Here is a 27,383-nt window from a genome sequence, read left to right as displayed (position 1 = left end):
TAGATGAATTTTTAATGCTTACATTTAAAATATTAATTGTGTTGGAATGTTTATTTAGTTGTGTTCTATACAAGATTCAGGTTAAAAAAACTAAAGCTAAAGTCTTATTCACAGAACATTTTTTAATTTTAATTTTTTTTTTTTAATTTTTTTGAGACAGAGTCTCACTTTGTCACCCTCAGTAGAGTGCTGTGGTATCACAGCTCACAGCAACGTCAAACTCTTGGGCTTAAGTGATTCTCTTGCCTCAGCCTCCCTAGTAGCTGGGACTTATAGGCACCCATCAGAATGCCCAGCTATTTTTTTCAGAGACAGGGTCTTGCTCTTGTTCATGCTGGTCTCCAAATTCCTGAGCTCAAGCAATCCACCCGCCTCGGCCTCCCAAGTGCTGGGATTACAGGCGTGAGCCACTGCACCTGGCCTTATTTTTATTTTTAATTTTTTTTAGACAGGAGTCTCCCTCTATTGCCCAGGATAGAGTGCGGTGGCATTATCATAGCTCACAATGCAGCCTTAAACTTCTGGAGATTTTCCTACCTTAGCCTCCTGAGTAGCTGGGACTACAGGTACATGCCACACTGCCTGATTCAGAGAACATTTAAAGGCATTTTATACAGGTTGGGTACAGTGGCTCAAGCCTGTAATCCTAGCACTCTGAGAGGCCAGGGTGGGAGGATTGCTTAAACTCAGGAGTTTGAGACCAGCCTCAGCAAGAGTGAGACCTCATCTGTACTAAAATATTGAAACATTAGCCAGGCTTAAAAGCGATGGGTACCTGTAGTCCCAGCAACTCAGGAGGCTGAGGCAGGAGGATCGTTTGAACCCAGGAGTTTGAGGTTGCTGTGAGCTAGGCAGACACAATGGCACTCTTGCCTGGGCAACAAAGTGGGACTCTGTTGAAAAAAAATATATATATATTTTTTAATCAAATAAAAGCATTTTATACAGTATCTGTATACAAATACATCTTAAATTATAATGATGCCTACTAAATATGCATATAGAATATGGCTTACACATCAGAAGAGATCTAAATTATGAGTTATAATACCTCACTACTTGGGCTTAACAGCTTCTGGTTGTTTCCGTTTCTAAAATATTGCTTCACATTGTGGAACCCAGAAAGGAAGCAGGTACACAGAAAATTCCTTAGGAAATTTCTGATTCCTTTGGAGTTAGAAAATTCCAAAACTACTCTTGATTCTTTCCAAAGCCAGATTCACTAAAGCTCACAATCATTGAAAAGTTTGCATAGTGAAAAGTTACAGCACCTAATTGTGCTAGACCTTTCTTGTCAGGTAACAACATATTAAGGTAGTTCTTCAGTTTAGAGCAAAGGAAAGGCTTTTGACATGCCCAGGCAAAACATGACAAGAAAGCAAGGCCTATGAGGGTTGCTGTTTGTTTCTGTGCAGTGAAATTTAAAAGTCACATCAAATAATGTTATCCATACAGAAAAGTGGGGGCTTCCATTTTTATAGACTTTTTCAACACACACACACACACACACACACACACCCTTCCCTCTTATCCTTTGGCTTGTAATATATTTTGTTACATCTTGATGACCAAATGAACATCCCGCACAGCAAATTCCATCTTCCGTTCTCCTGTTGGTCTCCACCAATGGCTGACAGTCTTGTTTTCACAGACCACACCCATGGAGGTGATCCATTAGTGCTTAAAACCACAGGAAGCATGACTGGGTTCAGGAAAGGCTTCCTTGCCATTTCCCAGGGTGAGAGTTACAGTGAGGTGCTATTTATCAGGTCCCTGCCCCAGCATTGCTGTGCTCCACAGTTGCCATAGGACTGCAGCTACAGCTCCCGAGCAGTCCCACCTTTCACTCCCTTCTCATATTTATAAAAAAAGAAGGACACAGAGAGAGGGAAGGAGGGAGGGGCTGGGGCCTTGGTGCATGCCACACCTTTGGGGGCAAGACACGATCGCAAGAGGGACTTTACCTAACAAATGCAATCAGTGTGACCTGTTGTACCTTCAATGAATCCCAACAATAAAAAAAAAAGGAGGAGGGCAATGTAAATAGCCTATTCCCCAGCACTTCAAAAAAATATTTTCCCCGTAATTTTGTTTTTGCTTTCCTTTTACTTAAGACCTTGAAATATTTGTAGTTGTAGCACTTTGTATAAGACACTATAAGAAAGTAAATTAAAAAACCATCATCTTCTTCGCATATGTATTGCACAGTCACTTTGGCTCAAAGTGAAGGAATCTTAAAATTGACTTTTGTCGGGCGGCGCCTGTGGCTCAGTAGGTAGGGCGCTGGCCCCATGTACCGAGGGTGGCGGGTTCAAACCCAGCCCCGGCCAAACTGCAACCAGAAAATAGCCGGGCATTGTGGCAGGCGCCTGTGGTCCCAGCTACTCGGGAGGCTGAGGCGAGAGAATCACTTGGGCCCAGGAGTTGGAGGTTGCTGTGAGCTGTGTGAGGCCATGGCTCTCTACCGAGGGCCATAAAGTGAGACTCTGTCTCTACAAAAAAAATAAATAAATAAAATAAAATAAATTGACTTTGTCTTAAAAATTTCTCTGGCTTGATTTAAGAAGGCCAACTTGTGGAGAAAATCAATGGCAGAAGCACCGGCTAAGAACAGCAACTTGAATGTATTTACCTAACTAGAATTATTAGCTCGCAATTTATGTTCTCCTTAATCCCATGTATAGAAATCAGGAAAAAATGGCTTGATTCAATTGTATATTGAAAAAGGAGATACAGCTTCACAGAAAGTTGAGGATTTATTCAGCTTTCAGGCTGATTTTTGTTGTCCTCTTTCAGATCCCTGGATGTGTATCAGCGTGTTTTTCTTCAGCCTTATACTAAGTTTTCTGAGTTCTGAAGATCAAGTCCACCTTGCATAGCTAACTCTTTCCACCTTTCCTTGTTCTGTTGAACGATGTCCACTAGGTTGTGGGAGTAAGTAGTACAGGGAGTAGGGCCCATCACTAGGCAGCCTTTTGTGTTTGGTTATCTCAGCAAATCAGCAACGTGTTTCCCCACAATGGTGGGTGAGCTAACAATAACAACTAAAGAAAGCAAAAATTACCAGTGTCAGGACCTGAGATGAGGACGGGAAACTGGAACAACAGTACAGCGGACACTTAGGCCCTGTCGTGAGCATGTGCTCACCTCCGCTCTCTCCTTCCCTGTGGGGAAAGAGGTCCAGGCACTCCCCAGAGACTTCTGAGTCTCTTAGGATCCTTTTTAACTTGTAGAACTGGAATTATGCTACCTTTTTTACTTAAGTATTTTTTCATATTATTACAGAATCTTTGAAATGTTTTTAGTGTCTTTATGAACTTTATTAATAGACTACATAATTTATTCCACTATTTTTTATTGGCCATTGTTATACTTTTTGTATTTTAAGAGCTTTTGTAATCTGAGATGAGCAACATTGTGCTAAAACTTTATACATAGGTTTGATTTTATACTTCAACAATAATTTCTAGAAATAGATTACTGATCAAAAGGTAAGAATGCTTTTTAAAAGCTTTTGGCTTTATTACCACACTGCTTTGCAGAAGGTCTGCACCACTATGAGTATGTATTAGTATATTAGTATATTCTTATCCTAACCATTAATAACAGTTAATGAAAAGAAGTTTAATTAGAAAAAAATAATATCTCTCTATGTTGATTTGAGCCTCTTTGATGTAGTCTTTGCATAAGACTAGTAAGAAAATATTTCTAAGAGATGCTAGTAAGAAAATAATGTACTAGTAAGGAAGTATTTCTAAGAAAGTATATTTACTTGAAAATTCCCTTAAATCACCTAAAACATTTTCTTGACAAAACTAAACTTTATGGTATATTTGTTTAGTACCATTGAAAAAAAGTACATATTTTAAAGTAAGTTTTGGCTATCCTTTTAAAAATTAAAAACTTTAATTTCTGTTTTATTAATGTCTTCGAAGGGAGTGATTTTGATCATTAGCATTTTTACAAAGTTGGGCGGCGCCTGTGGCTCAAAGGGGTAGGGCACCAGCCCCATGTGCTAGAGGTGGCGAGTTCAAACCCAGCCCTGGCCAAAAACTGCAAAAAAAAAAAAAAAAAACAACATTTTTACAAAGTCCTTTATTATATCTAGTGATTTTCAACTACTTGTTTAGAGTTGATAAATTTTTATTACAGAAAATTCATATCCTTGAAATAAGACTATCACACTATTCCAAGATTGTTTATTAGAGATATAAATTGAGAGTTTATAGAAAAAACATTATAATTTAGTGCTACAAAACATTAAAGCAATGCTAACTTGAACATTTTGGTATTTCGAGGATGTAAGAACACAAGTACAGTGTCAGCTGTTTGGGACAAATGATAGCATGTGGGTTTTACTTATCTTAAGAACTTTAAAGTATAAGATAAAGCTTAATAGGTCATTTATAAATCATAATTTATATGGTATGGTATAGAGACTATCTCTGAGTTTTTAATTATTTAGGTATAATCTAGGCTTAGATTTTTTAAAGTACATAAAGATTTTTAGTAACTCATTCTCATTTTAATCTTGGGAAATGTCTGCTTTTATCAATCAAAATTTTACTGGGAAGAGTCTGTCTTATAATAGAGATCTCTTGTGCGTTGTGCAGCTAAGACAATGATTTTTCTTTTTAACTAAACTAATATATTAACTATGTACATAGTTATGTAGTTATGTACATAGTTATGTACATAGTAGATGTGATACCTCAAGTTACTAGTCGCTGCCTTGAATGAAGAATTAAAGGAATAATCTTACAGATATAGGAGATATTTTATAATTGTTTAATCAATAATGAAAAAGAAAAAATACAGTATTTTATAATTTTTTTATATTTTGTCATTATTTTTGTTGTTTTTAACTATTAAGAATAGAAAGATGCCTTACATCATTATATCATTTCTTGTTGGGGCATTAGTCAGCTTTTTTATTTATTTATTTTTCTGGTTCTTGTTACTCTAGGTTGTTGTTGATTTGTAAAATAATCATATTAGTGTTTGGAAGGGATTTTAGTATTGTGTTAGTGAGATGAGATAATGACAGCTGCTGTTAACTGTGGCAGCATTGTGCCAAGCAGTCTGTGTTAGTCACTTGGTTATTCTTTCTCTGTGACTCAGTGACATGGCCACATTTTATAACTGAGGAAACAGAGGCTGCATAGAAATGTACATCCATTTAAACGTATTCCTTTGTTGCCTCTTTCTATAATGTTGGTAGTCCGTAGACTTCTGAGGCCAGCTGAGAAACTCAAAGATTTGGAAGTTCAGTTCATTCCATCAGTAGAATGCTTTCTTTGTGCAGCTGTAAAATAGAAACCAGCTCTTTGGAATGACTGGCTAACTCTTACTCAGCGAGCTGCTTGAGAAATTGTTTATGCTTGATTTACTGTATGCAGTGAATTCTTTCCATTGTAAACAGTAGAAAAACAGATGAGACATTTGTGTTAACATTTCCAAATATGTGTTTGAAACAGATTTGGCAACTGATCGGAAGCTCTTTCGTCTGGTCTCCAATGACTCCTTCATCTCCATTCAGCCTTCCTTATCCTCTTGTGGACAGGACTTACCAAGGGACTTCAGTGACAAAGTGAGCCTGCCAAGTCATAGCCACCACCACCACATTGATCAGTCTCTGTCCAGTGCCTGTGACACAGAAGTCGCTTCTCTTGTACCTTTACACTCACACTCTTATAGGAAAGATCATCGACCACGAGGTGTACCACGGACTTCGAGCTCTGCTGTGGCCTTTCCTGACACTTCACTGAACGACTTCCCTCTTTATCAGCAAAGACGTGGGTTAGATCCAGTTAGTGAGCTAGAATCTTCCAAACCTCATTCTGGATCCAAAGAATCTTTGGTGGAAAATTCTTGTTTATCTGGGGAATTTCAGCTTGCTGGTGATTTGAGAAAGAGTAATTCTCAGCCACCCACAAAAAACGGGAAGAGCAAACCTTTGAAGGCAGACAAAAGCGTGGACAGCTTGAGGAGCCTGAGTACCCGGAGCAGTGGGTCGACAGAGAGCTACTGCAGTGGGACGGACCGGGACACGAACAGCACTGTCAGCAGCTATAAAAGTGAGCAGACCAGCTCAACTCACATAGAGAGCATCTTGTCAGAGCACGAGGAGTCTCCTAAAGCAGGAAGGAAAAGTAGCAGGAAAAGAGAGTGCTGCGCTGACGCAGAAGAGAAGAGTAGCTGTGGCAGTGACAAAAGGACTAGCAGTGAAAAGACTGCTGTGGAAGTGAGTGTGAACAGTGGGGCCCCCGAGGCCAGGGACTCCAACACCCCTGAAGAGACGCAGAGCCAGAGAAGGCTCAGCACCTCTGCCTCGGAAGAAGCCAATAAAAATCCCCACGCAAACGAGTTCACTTCCCAGGGGGACAGGCCACTTGCAAACACAGTAGAAAACAAAGAGGAGCACAGTGATAAGTCAGTAGTTTCAGTGGATTCAAAAGCGTGTAAAGATGTTGGCGGAAAGCCAAAGGAAGGAGACGTTCGCCCTAAATCCTCCAGTGTAATCCACCGGACAGCCTCTGCCCACAAACCAGGCAGGAGACGGACAGGAAAAAAACGGGCCAGCAGCTTTGATTCAAGTCGGCACAGGGACTATGTTTCCTTTCGAGGTGTTTCTGCCACCAAACCACATAGTGCTATCTTTTGTCACGACGAGGACTCCAGTGATCACAGTGACCTGAGTAGAGCGTCCAGTGTTCAGTCTGCTCACCAGTTCAGCAGTGACAGCTCTTCCAGCACCACTTCTCATTCCTGTCAGTCTCCTGAGGGCAGGTACAGTGTGCTCAAGACCAAACACACTCATAAGGAAAGGGGAACAGACTCTGAACATTCACACAAAGCTCATTTGGCTCCTGAAGGAACTGGCAAAAAGCGGGCAACACGGCGGACTTCCAGCACAAATAGTGCCAAGACTCGTGCCCGAGTGTTGAGCTTGGACAGTGGCACAGTAGCATGTTTGAATGATTCAAATAGGCTAATGGCGCCTGAAAGTATAAAACCCTTAACCACTTCCAAATCAGATCTCGAGGCCAAAGAGGGAGAGGTGCTAGATGAGCTGTCTTTGTTGGGACGGGCTTCCCAGTTAGAGACGGTCACTCGATCTAGGAATAGCTTGCCAAGCCAGGTTGCATTTCCTGAAGGGGAAGAGCACGATGCAGTCAGTGGAGGTAAGTAAACTGCAAGGAGAGCTTTCCTCAAGAGTCACAGCAATTTTTGATACTATTTGTTAGGTAGTATTTGTTAAAGCATGCCTTCTGTTAATATCCTCTCCTCCAGTGTGTTATTAAAGTAAGCGTTCTTCGGTGGAGAAGAAGGTGGTCATCTTAGAAAAGGTTTTTTTTTTTTTTCAGTTGTAATATTTGAATTAAATCAATTTGTTCTTGATGGCAGCCACTTTTCTAAGCCAGTTGCTGCCTGTTAATGTTTTGCCAGGAATAACAAAAATCACCCCCCTTACTTTGTATAACAATTGAATAACAAAATGTATAATTATATTAGGGCCCCACCCATTTTTAGTCATCTCCTATACAGTGTGTGCCATGCAACTTTCAAAATTAGATCACTCAAGCTGTCATCTAAGATTTTTTTTTCCAAATACTACTTTAACTCTGATTATGTACTTTGAAAATTGTGGGGTTTTTTTGCCTGTTACTTTGTTTTCATTTCTTGCTTATTCAAGTTTTAGGCATTAAGAGTATTTTTTTCCCTGTAATTTCATACTTTTCTTAAACTTTACTAAATCAAGGTTTGTAGTTTATATTGGTGTTTTTTATCTGTTCATCAATGTGTGGTGCTGGTGTTTGAGTTAGAGTGATAGCTTATTTATTTTAGCTTTATGGGTAATTATGCAAAATTGGATAGGTGATTTTATTGGTGTGTGTTGGCCTCTTTGTTTATTTCAGAGTTGTTTCTTGCTATTTTCTTCTGCCCAAAATAGTTTGGTTCTGGATTTTACGGACTCTGCTTCTTGAATAAAATGGAAGAATGAAGCCTGCTTTTTAAAGCTTTACTCCTCTTTATTTATGCTTATATCTTTAGTTTTGAAGTTTATGGTCTGTTTGGCATAGTAATGTTCAGTATTTACCAAAAGTTAAGTTGGATTTTCTTTTTTTTGTTTCCAGTCCCCAGAACGTTCTGGTTATAAGCTGGATTTTCTGTTTGTGCAAACATTCTAATCTGAAACATATGAGAATGCTTTTTCTCTCAAAGACTTTTAATTCATCCAGACTATTTTAAAAGTCCACATTGTGGTAAACATTCTCTCTCTCTCGTTTTCTTTTTTTCATATGTTTGTTTTTGGTAAAGTTTCTAACACTTTCTAATGGGAATATAAAAAATGATCTAAGGAAAAAAGTAACCTATCACACCTAATTATTGAGAACTAATCATGTATGAAGTGGCTGTAATCATTTGGTGATAGTGCAATAATGGAATTCCGAATTTCACCTGATATCATTCTGTTTTTATAAAAAGTCAAAAATGCTTTTAGTGATTTCTCAAATTATATCATACATGTTCACAATGTGCAAGAAACTATTGGGTTTTAAAATATAGCTTAATTTCTCAAGTTGTCAAAATAGATTTTAAGAGTGAACATGCTATGATAGAATATTATTGTTGTTCTAAATATTGTTGAAATGTGACTACTGAAAAAATATGTACAGGAGCTGTAGTAAATCCTAATGTCTTCATATTTATTAATAGGATGTCACTTTCTTTTCACAGGGATTATAGGCTATTTTTTAGGGGTAGTTATATGCAAGGTGTTACGTGCTGTTCTTTGACTAATACAAGCCTTCATTTTCCTAGGTTTCAAATTTTCTTTTTTTTTTATTTATTTTTATTGTTAAATCATAGCTGTGTACATTAGCGCAATCAAGAGGTACAATGTGCGGGTTTCATATACAATCTGAAATATTCTCATCAAACTGTTCAACGTAGCCTTCATGGCATTTTCTTAGTTCAGATTTTCTTTTGTTTATATTCTTTTTTATAACCTCATTAAGAGTTAATAGGAAAGAAATAATGAACTAGGGCGGCGCCTGTGGCTCAAGGAGTAGGGCGCCGGTCCCATATGCCGCAGGTGGCAGGTTCAAAACTAGCCCTGGCCAAAAAAAAAAAAAAAAACAAAAAGAAGAAATAATGAACTAAAAATTTCCATTTCCTTTGGTGGTAGAAATGCAAAGTCTTGCAAGCTGTTGAAAAATACCTTTTTTTAAGGAAGGCATTGCAGGAACTGTTTTAATTGGAGTTTAGAATAAAAATAAGAAAAAACTCAGCACTTATATATGTTGGTAATTTATATTTAGTTGGATTTTCTTGCATCTAAATGTAGGGGCTTTTGGAGGGAGATTTTTGTGGGCTTTTTGCTTTGGTTCTCATTTTTAAACCTTATAGAGAATCTCAAATACCTGTTAAGGATATTTGTTTATATCAGCACTGCTTGTTACAGTCCCATGTCTGACAATTTAGGAGGAATGTTTTTGGTCTGTGTATTCTTCTTTACATAATATATTCCTGAAATGTGTCAACAAAACATACTACTGCTTGACCATTCAGATGCCTATACATAAACCATAAATAGATTTTATCCTAATGAATTCAAAGGTGTTGAGGAGTTCTCCAGTAATTTCTGTTTTGTTTTTACAGTGAGTGATGTGGAAGGATGGAATTTAGGAAATGTACTTGAAAGTACTAAAATAAAATAAAATAGAGGCTAATCTGGTTTAGTGACATACAGTTATATACCTTCGTTAGATGAGCTCCACTGTAGTCGGGACTCTAGGAAAACTGCTTACCTTCTTCAAGACTCAGCTCCTTATCTTAAAATGAGATGATAGTAGTGTCTATCTCAGAGGGTGATTGTGAGGAGTAAAGGAGTTAATACACATGAAATGCTTAAAACAGTGCCTGGCACATCATAAATACTTAATAGAGCTGCTATTACTCTTATCAAGCAGACCAGTTTGGTGTCCTGTGCAAATGTATCCTGTCCTGGTTTGACCTTATTAATCCGATGGTATAAAATTCAAGTAGAAGAAAATGATTAAACACACCAATTAGAGATAGTCTGTATCATTGTGAAACTCAACGATAATACAAATAAAAAATAACACCTAGATTCCTAATTTGTTACATAATACTGACAGAAAAACATTTTTTATTAACATCTAATGTAGTAAAATGGATTTTAAACTTATTTTGTCAGTAATATGTCACATAACTTATCTTTTGATATTGAGTCACATAGCAAATGATTGTTTTCATAGCACCTCACAGCATTAATCAAGTACTTTAGTAAAATTGGCTTTCATCGATAATGTTCTATGATTACTTACACAGGAAAGATGTTTTAATTTCAAACAGGCATTTTCTATTGACCTGTTGTTTTGTACCTACTAGTTTTATAGTTACAAGGTGTATCTTTAACAATTTGCGACTAATAATTAAGAGTAAAAAAGTACACACAAGTTATATATGATGTCCTGTGTTTTCTAGCTTGTATTACTTTTGGTAAAGTCCTTTTCTTTTTGGCCACTTATGCTTATTTCTTGCATGGTTCAATACCATTATTATGGCATATTTTCCCTATCAGTTATAAAATTTACAAAGAGTAGCCAGAGTGGAGATATTTGTGTTTACTTATTATTCTTTGTACTTTTCTGAATTTCTTAACCTTTGTTTCTCTGAGAAAATGATTTTAAAAGTTCAGGTCACTATTCTGTGAGCATGAGATAGGATCCTATTATAATAAATATTGTTAGAAACAAAAGATAATCTTTTAAGTTAGATCTTTTTAATAAACAATTAAGATGTTTTTTGTACTGTACGTACAACTAGAAAAGTCTGTTATAGGGCGGCGCCTGTGGCTCAAGGAGTAGGGCACCGGTCCCATATGTCGGAGGTGGCAGGTTCAAACCCAGCCCCGGCCAAAAACCACAGTGAAAAAAAAAGAAAAGAAAAGTCTGTTATATACTCAAATATCATTGAACATTAGAAAGCAAAGACAAAGATCAGTGAACTGACAAGAAAATGTGAATTCACACATTTGTATTTTATTAAGTAGAGTGACTTCGAAGTGTAATGAGCTTAATTTTCTGATTATCCAGTCTACATGGCAAGTTAGAAATAGCAAATTAGTAGAAGGGATGGGTACTTGGAAAGGCTAAAGTAGTGATAGTGGGAGAAATACTCAGCTAACACTAAAGGAAGAGCTGTGGTAACTATACAAACCAAAGCAAGAAACCTAACAGTGTACAGCTATTAAATTCACTTTTAAATTTTAATAGTGTTCAGGGACATCACCGTATCATAATTTACTTCTGTATTGTACTTGTAATAATCATATATGTAGCTGACCCCGATTGGTTAAAAGATTATGTTTTGGCTATACTGTGAAGAAAGCTTGGACACACTCAACTGCATCGAAGAAGGCTCGTTAAATACAGTGAAATAGATTTGGAAAAATTATCTTGCCTTACAGTAATATCAAGAACGGAAAGTAAAAAAGAAAAGAGGTCTTTTATTGGTGAAGTATATTTGCTGTTTACATATAGAATTATATATACTATATTTATATTATAATTACATATAGCATTTCCAAAAGCAGCCTGTGTCTAATTTTTGTCAGGTGTTAACAGATACTTTAGTATTTTTCTTTCTAACAGCTGTGAACTTCTAAGGAAGCTAAGGAATCAGATGGTTATATTTTAATACTACTTGATTGAATATTCTGGCAAGTCATTAAATCTGTGCCTGAATTTCCTCAATTGTAAGACAAGAATAAAAACTGTCTAGGCATGTCTCGCAGTTAACAATCAGACTCTAATGAGCTTAGAAGTGTGAAAATGCTTTATAAATTGTAGATTCACTATGTAAACCAAGGCACTGATGCCTTTTTAATCATCTGTGGGGATGTTTCCTTTTTCAAATATGTCACTGAATTGTATCTGAATGGAGTTTTCTAGGAGAGTGTTCACAGATTAAAGAAAATCAGAAACTACCTATGAAAGTAAATAATCCTTAGAGTTTATCTCTTAGGAACTGTTTTGTGTGAATTTTGACCCCAGGATATAATTTAATTTTTAAAAAGCATCTCATATTTATTTGGCTGCTGGGTTTGTGGATATGTTGTTGTTTGCCGTTATTTATTGGCTTTCTTGTCAGAAAGCAGAGTAAACCTTTAAAATATTTTCACAGATGGAAATTATTTTAATTCAGACTTGGTGTTAGAATTTGTGCAGTGGGTTCTCATTGTTCTTTATGCTCTCAGAAAATAACACAAGCATTTGTTTCTTCATTAGAATAAAGTCTTTGCATGTTGATGTCAGCGTTGTTTTTTGGCACACACAGAAACTAAGGCAGATGAAAAGCTGTTTAGATAAAGTCAATTTCATGCCTAGACTGAAATTTTTTTTCAGAATTTTTTTTTGAAAAATGGAATGTTCATTTTTTACAGTAATTTTAAGTAAAACAGTTTTTACCTTGAAGAATATCTGTGTATTTTAGAATGTTTACAGGTGCCTTTTATTTTTATGAGATGTATATCTACTTATTTTACTTCATACTTTTGTTGTTTTTCCTAACAGCATTTTTCTGATCTTTTTGAGGTGGCAGACACACACTTTTATTTTCATGTTCTTCCCAGATTTACTCTCCCCCCCACAATAAACATTTCTCACTAAAAAGAAGTTTTCTTAAGCAGTTTACTCTGCCTATTTTTTTTTTTTTTTTGAGACAGTCTCACTTTGGCACCCTCAATAGAGTGCTGTGGTGTCACAGCTCACAGCAACCTCAAACTCTTGTGCTCAGGTGATTCTCTTGTCTCAGCCTCCCAAGTAGCTGAGATTGGGCGGCGCCTGTGGCTCAAGGAGTAGAGCGCCGGTCCCATATGCCGGAGGTGGCGGGTTCAAACCTAGCCCCGGCCAAAAACCACAAAAAAAAGAAAACCAAGTAGCTGAGATTAGAGGTACCTGCCACAACTCCCGGCTATTTTTTAGAGGCGAGGTCTCACTCTGGCTCAGGCTGGTCTCGAACTCTTGAGCTCAGGCAATCCACCTGCTGTGGCCACATGAGTGCTACGATTACAGGGCCCCCTGCCTAAATTTTTATCAATATATTTATTTTTAGTTGAGCTACTGTAAGAGGCCATAGCATTACCTAAAATCTTAGAAAGTAACTTGTTATATATGAATCCTTCAGTAATCAGTCAGCTGTATGATTGATAGCAATTTTAAAGTATCATCTTTTTCTGTACCTATTTATTTATTTTTGTAGAGACAGAGTTTCACTTTATTGCCCTCAGTAGAGTGCCATGGCGTCACACAGCTCACAGCAACCTCCAACTCCTGGGCTTAGGTGATTCTCCTGCCTCAGCCTCCCTAGTAGCTGGGACTACAGGCGCCCGCCACAACGTCCATCTATTTTTTTGTTGCAGTTTGGCCGAGGCTGGGTTTGAACCCGCCACCCTCGGTATATGGGGCCGGCGCCCTGCTCACTGAGCCACAGGCGCAGCCCATTCTGTACCTATTTATATAATACAACTTTCTACATTTTGAGATAGACTTTGAACCCTCATCTCCTACCGTACCAGATTTTGCGTTTTTTGTGCATCCCACCCATTCTTGAAGTGTATTAGTGCCATTAGTGTTTCTTCTGTTTTCATTCACAGAGTAAACCGGTAGACAATCTGTTGTTTTGATACCCCTATCTAAAAATAAATGGCTGCACTAAAGTAATTTAGACTTTTCCTTAACTCACTGAGGTAAATGGACAGTGACTCCTGAAGTGGGAGGTATTGTTGTTTTCAGGACTAGACCAGCCCACAGCTGTCTGAACCATTTGAGGATGTTTGTGCATTGTCCAGGAATTGCACTTAGGTACTCAGTAAATGCTTAAACTTAAGTGAATGGTTGCATCACTAGAGCAAAAGTAAAAAGCTTAATTATCTCAAGGGTCCTTCTTAGACTTATTATGATCATACAGTTGGTCTTTTAAAGTTTTTTTTTAACACAAATGATTAGAAAGTCAAAACTGTTGTAATTTTGAAAACAATATAAAAAATACAACTGTCTGAATCTGTATTCTTTGGAAGTATTCTTTGTCTTATCATTCATGGTTTTTAAATTACTTGAATGTTTGTGATTTTTTTTTCTCCTATACCTATATATTGCACAACTACCTTAGGTAGTTGTACCTAAGGTGCTAATTTTTACTATTTGCATTTTATACTCTTACTATTTAAGTAGTTAATTTTATTCTTTTCCAGAAGATACTGAGTTTTAAGTATCCAGTTTTTAAAAGAATTTTCTCCCTTCTCACTGGTTCCCTAGTTAAAATATTTTTTTTCTTTCTCTTAGAAAATTAAATGGTATAGAGTTTATTATATTTGGATTGTGGAAGTGAATTTTCATCAAATACAGCTATAATTTATGTGACTGTATATGTAAATTATTTTAAGCTTTTTTTTTTTCTTAGAAAGGTTTATTTCTAACTACCGTGCACCTGGGGAGAACCACAAGAATTATTTCCCTTATTTTAAGCTTTAAAGACACATTTTTCCTCATTAGTTTTAACAGAAGTGGACCTCACTGGACCTTATTTCAATAGAGATGTTCTATATGAGTGTCATGTTTCCAGGGCAGCCGGTTTAATCTTATTCTCTGTGCCCATGATATATAGCATAGCATTTTCAGTTGAATGTGTGAATGTGTAATCCTAGCTACTGTTAAGTCAGTTGCCATGTAAATGTCTTGAAAATTTTTGTAACAATAGTAGGTATTTTATACCCTATTACAAAGGATAACATAGGCAGTAATCATAACTCCACTATAATACACTGTTCAATGGATGCCTAAACTTTCATCTTGGTATATTTCTAAGACTATTAAGAAAGTAAGTAATTTGATAGGTAGCTATTTTGCAGATAAGAAAATATAAATGGTATATCATTAGCCAAAAAATTGTTTTCTGAAGAAGCCAAAGAACATTTTGACTAAAAATGGGCACATTTCTTTATTGGAGGAAGATAGTAAAAAAAAACTATCTTCTCTTTCTTTTCTTCCTATTCTCAGTATTCTGTGATCATATATTGCTCCTTTCCAAATCCTTCCAGTACATTTTATGGGCTAAATTATCTACTACAAATTATATTTGGGTAAATTTTACTGTTATGTTGATTAAAACAAAACATTCACAACTGGAGAGAATGTTCAAAAGTTTCTTAATGAAGTTGGATTGGCCTGTAAATGGTTTATTAAATAATATTTCAGGCCAGGCGCAGTGGCTCATGCCTGTAATACTAGCACTGTGGGAGGCCGAGGCAGGTGGATTGCCTGAGCTCACAGGTTTGAGACCAGTCTGAGCCAGAGTGAGTGACACCTTGCTTCTAAAAATAGCTGGGTATTGTGCCAGGCACCTGTAGTCCCAGCTACTTGGGAGGCTGAGGCAAGAGAATTGCTTGAGCCCAAGAGTTAGAAGTTGCTGTGAGCTATGACTCTACGGAACTCTACCAAAAAAAACTATATTTATAAAATAATAATATAGTTTGTAAGAACTATAGAATAAAAATCTTCAGTATAATATTTCTTAAATTAAGTCTTGATTTGAGTTTCTAAAGTCAGTTGTACAACCTGACTTAACCTTATTGATGTCTAAGAACTATTAGCAAGTATACCAATTACTCATTTAATTTTTCGTTTCTTCCCTCAACTGGCTTGTTTTTTTCTCTGTTTTGTTTAATTCTTCAACCAATGACTGCCCTGCCCAATATGTGTTTTCTCCTCTTTGACCACAATGATTGCATTTCCATTTCATTGAGGTCATGGTTGTCAAGAATTGGCAAAGTATGCAGTGTGCCTTATAGATGTGGTAACAAAAAGGTAGCCTTGACTTTTTAGACTAGCACTGTCCACTGACTTTCTGTGATGATGGAAGTGTTCTGTGTGTCCAGTAATGATAGCCACTAGCTCCATGTAGCTAGTGAGTATTTCAATGTGGGTTCATGGACCTGAGGGATGGAATTTTAAATTTTACTGACATAGCTGTGATTCCTAATGGCAGTGCAATTCTAGATGACAAGTTCATTCAGCATCATTTGTTCTCATCACTTGAACTCACGAGCTTTTACTGCATAAATAATAGCCTTTTTGCTAGAAAATGATTTTCATGTTTGGAAAGAATATTTCTGTACTAATTTGTTTTTTATTCATATTTACTGATAAAATAACCCTTCTCAAATCAAAATGGTTCTCAGAGTACTTAGATCACACTAGGAAGCAATTCAGATGGATGAAAATCTTTTGTTTTGTTTTAGAAACCCAAATTAGCTAATTTGTGTTGTGTTTTTTAATCTTTATAGTTCTACTAAGCCATTGTTGTGATTTTCTCATTGTTGTTTCCTTGGTTTCAGTTTATACTTCATTGCCTCTAGATTAAGCTATGAGTTTATATACTTGCCATTCACTATTTTGCTGATTAATTTGCTTCCTGATGTTGAGGGGACCAAGGGCCAAGGGCATGGGGTCGAATAAAGTTTGATGGTAGTGAAGAACTTTACAGTTAAAGATCCATTTCTGCTATGTTGAGCATTTAACAAGTTATGCAACCTTGTAGCCAGGTTTCATTCAATGCTACCAAAATTATGGCTCAAGATACTGAGATAAAACTACTGCCTTACTCTTGGGCATTGACAGTGAAGCGCTGTCTGTGCTTTTATTGTCCTCTTGAGAGTAAGAAACTACTGCTCCAGTCCCATTAGTAGAAACTAACAAATGCTATCCTTTTAAGGCTGATTTAATTAAGGGGAGGGATAGAGGTATATGGGACAAAAATAAAAGAGACTTTCAGGAAAAGAAATTAAACAACAGCTCTTACAAAAAAAAACAGGAAACTGAGGTTGAAGAAAAGATGATGAAGCCAGATAATAGATCAAAAACATTTTTAAAGAAACAGTTAACTTTAAATACATATTACCCAATCTAATTAATTGACAGTGTACATATGAAAACAATTTGGAGTAATTAGACAGGTTCTCTTTACCCATGAGGGTGGGAAGTAAGGGAAAGACAGGCTAAGCTGCTATTTACATCTGACCTAGGCTCCTATTTGACCTAAGTCTGTCTTGACGCAGCAGCACAAGCCAGCGAGGAGGCGGTGTCATTTCGCCGTGAACGCAGCACATTTAGGCGTCAGGCAGTTCGGCGCCGGCACAATGCAGGGAGTAACCCCACCCCTCCTACATTGCTCATCGGATCACCCCTAAGGTAGGACGTTTTAAAATTACACCAAGTTTAGCATGCATGTAACAGACCTTCTAACCTATCCAGTCACTGGAGCATCTGAAGAGCTTTTTCTTTTCCGTTTCTTCTCTGTACATTTAAGCCCTTTTAGGTTTTCTCTGCATGTGACCATGAGCCTGTTACATTGTGCATGCCTCATGTTGCACTCTTTAAGCAAGATGATCAGATTGGTTTACCCAGTTTTAAATTGCAAAATCACTTTAAGGCAGTTACCGAAATAGTAGGCCTTAAATCAGCTTTTCTTTTTTTTCTACTCCAAATTAATAACATTAATGCAGCATCTTTTCCCAGCATCTAGACAGTATTTAATGTGAATAAATACAAAACCAAGCTGTGTGCTTGTTGCGGAATAACAGATAACTGATTTCAGCTCGATAAGCCAGTTTGATTATTTCACGAAAATATGTTTTGTATCACTTAAAACTTGGTGCCTTTTATTCCATAAATTCTAGGACCTAGTAAATGGTACAGAACTGAAATATTTAATTTATGTAAAGTGTGGTCAATTGGATATATATATTTGTATATACATCTTTGCTGAATTTCTGAACCACTATAGTGTATTTAAACAAATATTTTTAGTTTTTCTAATAGACATAAGAAAGAAAGAAAGCATCCCATCATAACTTTGGGGATAATTTCCCATTAAAATTCTAGTAACTTTTATTCTTAGTTGTATCAAATCTAATGAACCTATGCCTTGAGTTAGAAATGTAAAATTTTATTAAAAAGATTTGTTCTTGGGCGGCGCCTATGGCTCAGTGAGTAGGATGCTGGCCCCATATACTGAGGGTGGCAGGTTCAAGCCCGGCCCCTGCCAAACTGCAACAAAAAAATAGCCCAGCATTGTGGTGGGCCCCTGTAGTCCCAGCTACTCAGGAGGCTGAGGCAAGAGAATCGCCTAAACCCAGGAGTTGGAGGTTGCTGTGAGCTGTGTGACGCCATCGCACTCTACCGAGGGAGGATAGAGTGAGACTCTGTCTCTATATTAAAAAAAAAAAAAGATTTGTTCTTTAATTTAAGAATATAAATATAGATCTAAATAATTTACATGTGATTGCTTAAGCAGTACCATAAACTTTTACTAACTACTGTTCCCCAAAGGACCATTTAGAAGTTAATTTCCTGCCACGTTTTAATTTTAAAATTCAAAAGGAAGAGCATTTGATGAAATAATTGTTTGTGAGTGCATGGCAGATTGGAAGAGATAAACTCCTTCCCTTGTTAAAACCTTGTTTCTTGAGATTAACAAAATCATTATTTCTTTAAATTATTACTTTATTTTATATTCCCTTGAGATTTAAGACTTGGCTATTTTCCTAGATTTTTACATCATAGTCAGGATACTTTATCTTTCACAGGTCATGTTCCTGATTAATCCTTCAATAATACACATTCTTTAAAAAGTAATATGAATTAACTAAACCAATATTTAAAGTGTAAAAATGGGAGGACAGCAATTTAAAGTTACAGAAGCATTTTGTGAGCCCTCCTCTTCTCCTTCCTTTCAGCCTTCTGTCCTTTTCCACTTGCGATAACTTTTCTTTCTGCTGGTGGATTTGGGGCATAGTCCCAATATGCAGTAAGAGCTCAGCATTTTACTTTTTCTGTTGTATTTCTAACCTTTCCCCCTGCCCCCCTTTGAATAACACTTGCCATAGACAACTTCTTTGCTTTCTTATTCACTCTATGTTGATATTTTTTTGAGCCTTGTCTTTTTGGTCTTTGAAATACTTTGATTGTTTGCCATACTTGAGCCTGGGGGATCCCACTCACCAAACATTTGTAGACAAATCAATCTTTTTCTCTACCTGGTGGAATATGAAAGAGTTGCGTTCTAACCCCAGCCAATCACATACAATTTTCCCATGTTTTCCTAGGGTTTTAAATACTTCACGGTTTGAATAAGGATATGGTGTAAAACTTATTTTTAAAGTGCTCACATTAGATTTTTTGGCAAGTAGTCTTCCAGTAGTCTGCGGGTAGTTTTGTCGAGGTTCCAGGATATTTCTAGTACCTTTGCATGTATCTTAAGCTAATTTCATCATGGGTAAAGTAAAATAAAATTTAGCTGTGAAGGTTTAGGGAGAAATACCAATTATTAACATACTTTTTATAATTATAATAATATTCAGGTAAAGTATATTGGCATTTTTTCTCAGTGTGAGTTATACTGATTTTAGCCAAAAGACCAAGTTCTCAGTGTGAGTTGCAGATTAATAAACTCATCTTTAAATTTTAATAAATATAGGGTGGTGTGGTCATTTACGTTTTAAAATATTTATTTGTCAAAAAGAAATGTGGCAATATTTTCATTACAATTACTATATAAAATTTATTTTAAACTTTAACAAACACTTTAAAAAGCAACTTGGTAAAACATGTCTCCAATGATTAGGAGTGAATTATCAATTTCCTAACACAGATAATTTGCATGTATGTTATAATGCTTATAAGAATATATTGTTCCAGAATTTTTTTAAGTTTTTTTTTTTTTTTTAATTAGCCTTACAGGTAGGTTTTATAGGCCCTTGCTTATTCTTCCCAGTTAGTAGGTGTAAAAAGGACAGATATTTTAAAGTTGTACGATATAGATATTAAGAGGTGGTTTTACACTTATCAATATAAATGTGATGTCTTTTTGAATTCTAGTTAACAGACTGAAATGGAAAGAAATCATCAGTGCATTTTGAGGAATGGAAAAAAAGCTTTAATGTATTCTTAGATTTATTTTTAAAAATATAAGATGGGGGCACAAAAATATATAAGATTGAAAGATCCCTAATAAAATCAGGTTACAGTAATAACTGCGAGTCCATGATTTGAAATTCCTAGGGATCATTTTGTGGTGCTCACAAATGAATCCACCATTTGTTGTTTGTATACTATGTTCAAGACACTCTTGTGCATTTTCTTTGGAATCTGGAGACTCATAGAATGATACACTTTCATTTACATTTTACAGAGTTTAAATTTTACTCGGGGAGAGACTACAAAGATAACTAGTAGTGTAAGGCAGAATGTGTCAAGTACCAATTAAGTGGTACAAAGGAAGGAAGGACAAAGACCAACTATTGTTCTGTCAGTTAAATCAGAAACATTAAATAGTGAGATTGCATGTTAGTGATAGCTAGTGACAGACAGCTGATAGCTATAGACTAAAATCCTACCTTTCCTTTTGCAGTATTGTAAAGTAGTTGCTACCTTTTCTCAAACTGGTAGTTAAGACATTCAGTTGAAAATGTAAACAAGATTTATTCATGTCAATCATTAATTAAAGATAAAGCCCCTCAGGAATATATTTTCTAACAATTCATGTAAAAATGACAGGCATGTTTTGTTATTGCTAAAGGATTTGAAAATAGGAATTCAGAGACAGGAAGTGGAAAAAAGAAAATATAAATTTATTACCTCTGACCTGTATACTTAAAAATAGTAAAGATGGTAAATCACTCATATATGTTTTACCTCAATAAAATAATTTAAAGTAAAAAGAAAATAGGAATTCAAGGAACATAAATATTTTATTACTAGCTTTTGATGTTCAAAAACTTGATGTTGATAATCATAGATTTCAGCTAATTTCCTTTATTTCTTTATTCTGGAATTGATTTTCTTGGATTGCCTAATATTTTTAAAACTTCTTTTGTATACTTTGATATACACTGTACACTGCCGTGTTGAAGATTAGTATATTCTGAATTATGTTCATGTTAAAATACATCTAACTGTCATATAGCTAATTTTCCTTATGATTTTAAGTAAAAAAAAGGATAGAAAATTTTGTTGAGTACATATTCTAGCAAATTCCACAGTCTTCTGAATCTGAAGGAACAAGGGACACAGTAATTGAATTGCTTAAACGTTTTTTCCTTACTATTTTCTCCCTTGTTTATTTTGGTAAGATTTGTGGGTAAATTTAGGTAAGATTATGAGGAAGAATGACATCAGTTATACATAAGTGGAAGATAAAAACTTACCTTATTATATTAGCTGCCCAAATCATCTTCAGATTCTAATTTGAAGAAATATTAAATAAGTACTTTTATAGGTTCAAAAAAAGAATGCCAGTAAGGATGGGCAAGTCAACATTTTGCAGACATTGTTTTTTCATATGTTGTATGCTCTGCTTAGAATACATACTTTTCACTGGGTCTAAAAGAAGTCTAAGAAATGAATGTTCCAAAGTAGAGCTTTCTGGGGTGATGGAAGTATTCTGTAATCTGCCCCGTCCAATCTGGTAGACACTAACTGCTAGCCTATTTGGGTAGCTGTGGTAACCACTAGCTTTGCTATGTGGCTATTGAGCATTTGAAATGTGGCCAGCATGATGGAGGAGTTACATTTTAATTAGTTTAAATAGTCACAGGCTGGACAGCGCAGTTCCAGTGGGTATGGATATCCAGTGTTATAATCACAGGCTTAAGCATTGTTAAGTATTATTTCATGGTTAGTCTGCAGCAGATGAGTTTATTTTGTAAGCACCAAAGAGAAACTATTATGTCAATTCAAAGGATTAGAGAGAAGTGGATATTTATGAAAAATGATAAAGGTCATCCTCAGTAGCATTCTAATTTTTGTTCTAGAGGTCTAATAATTTTAGTTACAGACTCCGAGGTTGTTCAGAGTAAACAAGTTGACAGATTGCAGAGCTATAGTGAATCTCATGGAGAGACTGACATATGATAATTACATTCCAAATGTTTTCATGAGTTGTGTCACTTTAAATTTGACTAAATATTATTCTAAAAACATTAAAATTTATAGCATTTTAAGTGTATGAAAATATAAAATGAATTAATAATTTATTATTTAGATAATTTTATTAAAAGTCTAACAAGTAATAAATTTATAATAATACTAAGTATTTAAATTTTTTATCAAATTTAGAAAAGACTACAGTATATTTTGAGAAATTCCTGGTTTCTAAATCATTTTTAAGATTTTCTAAAGTGGTAAAAATGATAGAGCCTTTTTATTCCTCCTTGTGAGAGTCACTATGTAGCCTGGGCTGGTCTGGAGCATCCAGGCCGCAGTGATCTCCCACTGCACCCTCCCGAGTCTGCCCAGCAATGATGGGATCCCTGTTAATGACAGTATAATATGGATTGGAAAAGAAACAAAATTTGTTAAGGGAACATAATTTTTAACCAACACCTTGTTTATAAAGCATGTGCCCTTATTTTAGAAGTATGTAGAATTTTAGAGATGTTACTTTATGTTAATAAATTCTGCTCTGTCAACATCCCATAGCCATTTATATTTCACTTGGTTGAGTCAGTTATTCTGGTTTTCTTGTACTGGACTAGTTTGTCATTTTTCTTGATTCAAAGTTTGATTGTGTTTGGTAGAGATTCTTTGGTTTTCAAATACATGGAAACTTTATTTTATTGTTTGTTTGTTTGTTGTTTTTTTTTTGAGATCCCAGAATACTAGAAAGAACAACTTTAGCATTATTACAAGGCTATAAATGAAAATACATATTTAACTGATAAACAGGGCTATCTGTTTGGAACCAGGTATAATGCACATAAATTGGATGTACTCATGGTTCTTTTTGGCTGCTTTCTTTTTCCTTATACTGGAAGTTAGTTGGCTTGAGGTGGAAAAAGTCACAGATTAGTCAATTTGCATATATGTTAAATGCTTACCACATTTGTCAGATTTAAGTTTATAAAGATCGGATGACTTATGCCTGTCAGTGTAATCTGTATATTTTACAAAGTGTTGGCTCTTTCTTAGGTTACATTTAAAAAGTCTTTTTGAAATCAGTTTTTGATATTGACTTCATTCTAGCTGTTGTTTTCTCTTTTCTTCCCTGTAATGTCTCCCCAATCCATGTTTTTTCCTAGCCTTCAAGATGGTCAGCAAGGCCTGCAGTCCACAGCCCAGGTCAAAGTCCAGTCCCGCCCCCCTTCCCAGGCTGCAGTGCTCAGTGCTAGTGCCTCCTTGCTGGTGAGAAATGGGAGTGTCCACTTAGAAGCATCACATGACAATGCATCTGCTGTAGGCGGTAGCAGTTTGCACGATGAACTTGGTATGCAGGCCTCCTTGGTGATACAAAACTTTAATGCAGCAGATAATGGGTAACAATGATTGCAATTTTTTCTTGAGATAGCTTCATTTTGGAACTATACAATAGGAGCACTTTTTATGCAGGATTTGTTTGTTGTGTGAGGAAAATTTGACTTTTGCTTTTTTCTTTTCTGTTTCTCTCTACTCTTCTGCATTTCTTTATGTCCATCATTAATAGGTATTTGAGTATCTTCTTAAAATGACTGGGGAAATTTTCCTAGGCATTTGTACCATGTGGGCAAATGTTGATTTAAAAAAAAATGATTTAAATGATTAACCTTAATTCCTTTGAATTCTTTGAATGTGTTATAGAAAAGGGGAAAATGCTTTCTAATTATCTATTACTAAAGAATCTTTCATTACAATATGTCTTTTACAATATGTCTATCACCTGTTGGAGGAGATATGGTAATTCAAAATGCAGTACTCTGAGGACATTGTGGCTCTGTATTAGTATGAAAGAATAGCTTTATAAAGTTTATTTCTCTTTCTTAATATATCTGTAAATATATGTAGAAATTATTACGTAGTATCAGAGGTATGGTATCATTTAAAACCTCAGTAATGCCCACTCAAGTGTCTGCCTTTTGTATTATTTAAGGATGATATTTTATACTACTTTGGGTTCTATGTCTCTGTATAATCCAGTTTTCTTGTGTTCATAGTGCTGTTTAATAATGATTTAATATAATGCAGAAGACAATTTCATTATTCAAATACTCGAAAGCATTTATTCCTTGTGATTTTATTATTGATGTTATAACTGCTTTTCACTTGCAAAGGTAGTAATCTAGTTGATGCCTTGATGGAGATGAGGTATAAGATGCCCAGATCAGGCTTAATACAACTTTATATGCTATCTGTTCATTGACTCTTTTTCTATTTTGTAAAAAGTCTTTAGTTATAGAGAGGTGTTAATAAATATGCATGCATATTGATGAAAATAAACTTTGGCAAAATCTTACAGAAACTTGAAAATGGTCATCTGAGACATTTATAATATTAGAATGTATGGTGGTTTCTAAATAAAAAGGAGAAGGCAAAAAAAATTTTAATTTTAAATTTAGAGTGCTTTTGCTTTTGAGCTTATAATTTGGCAAGGCAAGAAAATTTATAAGGAGGTTGCTGGAAAGCAGACCCTAATTTAGCTACTAATTTTAGTTGCATGTGATACTTTTCATTGCTTATTCAATTATATAATAACTGTATGTTGGTATTTCTCTTTGGATAACCCAAAGTTCCCATAGAGAAAGGATTTATGAATTCTGCGAATATGAAATTATTGTTAATACCTCATTGTCCATTGGCTTTACAGTAGTAAATTAGCTAAAATAAAAGGTTTTATTTTGATCCGTTATGAATTTTTAGAATTTTATCAGATCAAGCATAAAATAAAACTGTAGGTGATTTTTTTCTATAAAAAATTTTTAGTTTGCTCAGAAAATTTGCTAAGCAAACTTTAATTTTAAACCCCCTTCCTAATGCCATATGCAGATCATTGAAATATTTATGGATCAACTGTCCTGAAGATTCTGAGGTGACTTTGCTGTCTCCTGATGAACATTTAGTGCATTATCTTGTAATTTTGATTTTCATCTTTTGTGTTAACTGCTTTCTGGTAACTAGTTTTTGAGCTGTGGTAGCTGAATGCTGCCAAATTGAATGCTCAGTTAATAATTACCACAAAACAGTCAATGGAAAGTTTATACCTGTTGCATAGCCCATAAAGTTGGCCAAAAAAGATTCTGAAAATGAGCTGCAGCTGAACTTAAAGAAATTGATAGAGAAGCTAGCGTAGTTTATTGTGTACTTTAATTATATATAATTTTAATTATCTGTAGTAAGCAAATGTGTGAATGAATGTATGTACTATCTACTCAAATATGTTAAATTTAGGCTATGATATTCCCTAAAAGTATGGAATATTTATATAGGTTTGCTTCCTTCTGAATTTAGCTTCTTCTATTAAATTTTTTCATCAATTTTTACGTGTGAAGATATATACATGTATTTAATGCATTTACATAACACTATATGTCCATACATACACAACATTCATATAGTCGTATATGCAGATGTACATATATAAACCCCTAAATGTACATGTACGCTCACAATGTATGTGTTTGAGTGTATATAGTTTGCATACGTACGTGTGTAGTTGTATATGTACATATTTACATTGATGCCTTTTTGGATTAAAGGAAACTCAACTAGTCATTATTTAAATCCAAGCCTAGATAGTTTTACTAAAGTGTGTCTTCTACATCCGTATTTTGTGATATCTGTGATAAATAACCACATCCATTTCCTATACTAAATCCTGAGAATCCTTATTTCTGTATTGCTGAGTTTTTTTTTTTTTTTTTTAAGACAAAGTCTCACTGTGTCACCCTTGGTAGAGTGCAGTGGCGTCACAGCTCACAGCAACCTCAAACTCTTGAGCTTAAGCAATTCTCTTACCTCAGCCTCCCAAGTAGCTGGGACTACAGGCACCCACCACAATGCCTGGCTATTTTTTTGTTGTAGTTGTCATTGTTTTAGCAGGCCCAGGCCAGGTTTGAACCCGCCAGCCTCAGCGCATGTGGCCAGCACCCTAACCACTGAACTACAGGCGCTGAGCCATTTTATGTTGTTTTAACTAGCATTTTAGGGTTACCAGGTTAACATTAGATATCATGGTAAGATTCATTGAACATAGTATAAGGGTTTTATTAGTAGCTTATTTGGCAGAGGATAAAGTACAGTATTTGCATCATGTATCCAGCAGTCATGATTGTTCATCATAATAAACTTTAGAAATGAATTCTAAGTCATATAATTTAAAAGGAAAAGCTTACTTTCCTTAGTTATAGCTTTCATTCCTACGTAAATCTATTTTTAAAAATGTTCAAATGACATAAATGATGGATGAGTTTTGAAGTTAACATCTTTGAAAAGGAAATTTCTATCAGAAAGGTCAGTCTTCTTAGACTTGATATTTGCTGTTGATTTTGTACTCTTTTCTGTTTTAAACCTTAAAAATACTAAATAAAACAAGCTGTTTTAGGGGTCAGATTATGTCACACAAGAGACTCTGAATTCAGGTAGCCTTACGCAGGGGTCCTCAAACTTTTTAAACAGGGGGCCAGTTCACTGTCTCTCAGACCGTTGGAGGGTCGGACTATAGTTTAAAAAAAAACTATGAACAAATTCCTATGCACACTGCACATATCTTATTTTGAAGTAAAAAAACAAAACGGGAACGAATACAATCACACCACCTCATGTGGCCCGCAGGCCGTAGTTTGAGGACCCCTGAATTTAGTTCTGTTTTGTATTTGCTAGATTTTTCTATAAAATTTGGCAATTAATTCTCAGTTTTTATATTAATTCTAGCTTCCACTTATAAATTAAGACTAAAAAAATGATGCCGTGGTGAAATATGCTATTATAGTTGATAGTTACACTCTTAATGTGTAACATATCTCAGAGGAAATGTAGATAAGATCAGAGAGAACAGGAAAATTGGCCTGTGTTTTCCTGTGTATCAAATTAGTGGTAGTCAGTGGTGGGGGTAAATTTGAGAAAGTATATATATAATTATTATTTATTTTAACTTTATGTGAAAAACCAAAAGGTTGCTGTTAATATAATACACACAAGAAATGAGGACTAGAGAGTTTATCAAGACATAATTATAAAAGACATGAATACTACATGGGTACTGTTTCTCTAAGACTTAATTTGATTACTATATTAGAGGTTTAAAAAGTGATGGCTTAAATTGATTTTTCTGAGGTTTTCTTTTGTTTCATTACAATAGAAGGATAGATGAAGGAGGTATTTTTGAGATACTATGCTTTACTACAAAGCTTATTAACATGAAGATGTAGCCAGCTCTAGAAGACTGGAAGGAAACGTGTAAGCAGTTTATAGCAGCTGTGTATTTAAAAGCAGAAATAAAATTTGGAGGCTTTAAATTTTTTACTGTAAAAAAGAGGCTCACCATAT

The 27,383-nt window shown here is 35.3% G+C and overlaps 1 protein-coding gene across 4 annotated transcripts in view; it reads left to right on the top strand.

Moving 5' to 3' along the window:
• PCNX1 (pecanex 1) overlaps window positions 1–27,383 on the top strand; it is a 226,695-nt gene that overhangs the window by 75,475 nt on the left and 123,837 nt on the right. For 2 of the 4 annotated variants that reach the window (XM_053601581.1, XM_053601580.1), the window contains exon 6: window positions 5,478–7,184. In XM_053601581.1, the coding sequence (XP_053457556.1) occupies window positions 5,478–7,184 (1,707 nt within the window). Of the gene's footprint in view, window positions 1–5,477; window positions 7,185–17,146; window positions 17,280–23,167; window positions 23,353–27,383 lie in introns of all 4 variants that reach the window. The other 2 variants (XM_053601578.1, XM_053601579.1) reach the window with 2 other exon arrangements.

Source organism: Nycticebus coucang, chromosome 9 (assembly GCF_027406575.1).
Source record: "Nycticebus coucang isolate mNycCou1 chromosome 9, mNycCou1.pri, whole genome shotgun sequence".
NCBI classification, from domain to species: Eukaryota; Metazoa; Chordata; class Mammalia; order Primates; family Lorisidae; genus Nycticebus; species Nycticebus coucang.
The sequence above is the reverse complement of the archived record's forward strand: the minus strand, read 5'-3'. Positions and strand labels throughout refer to the sequence as shown.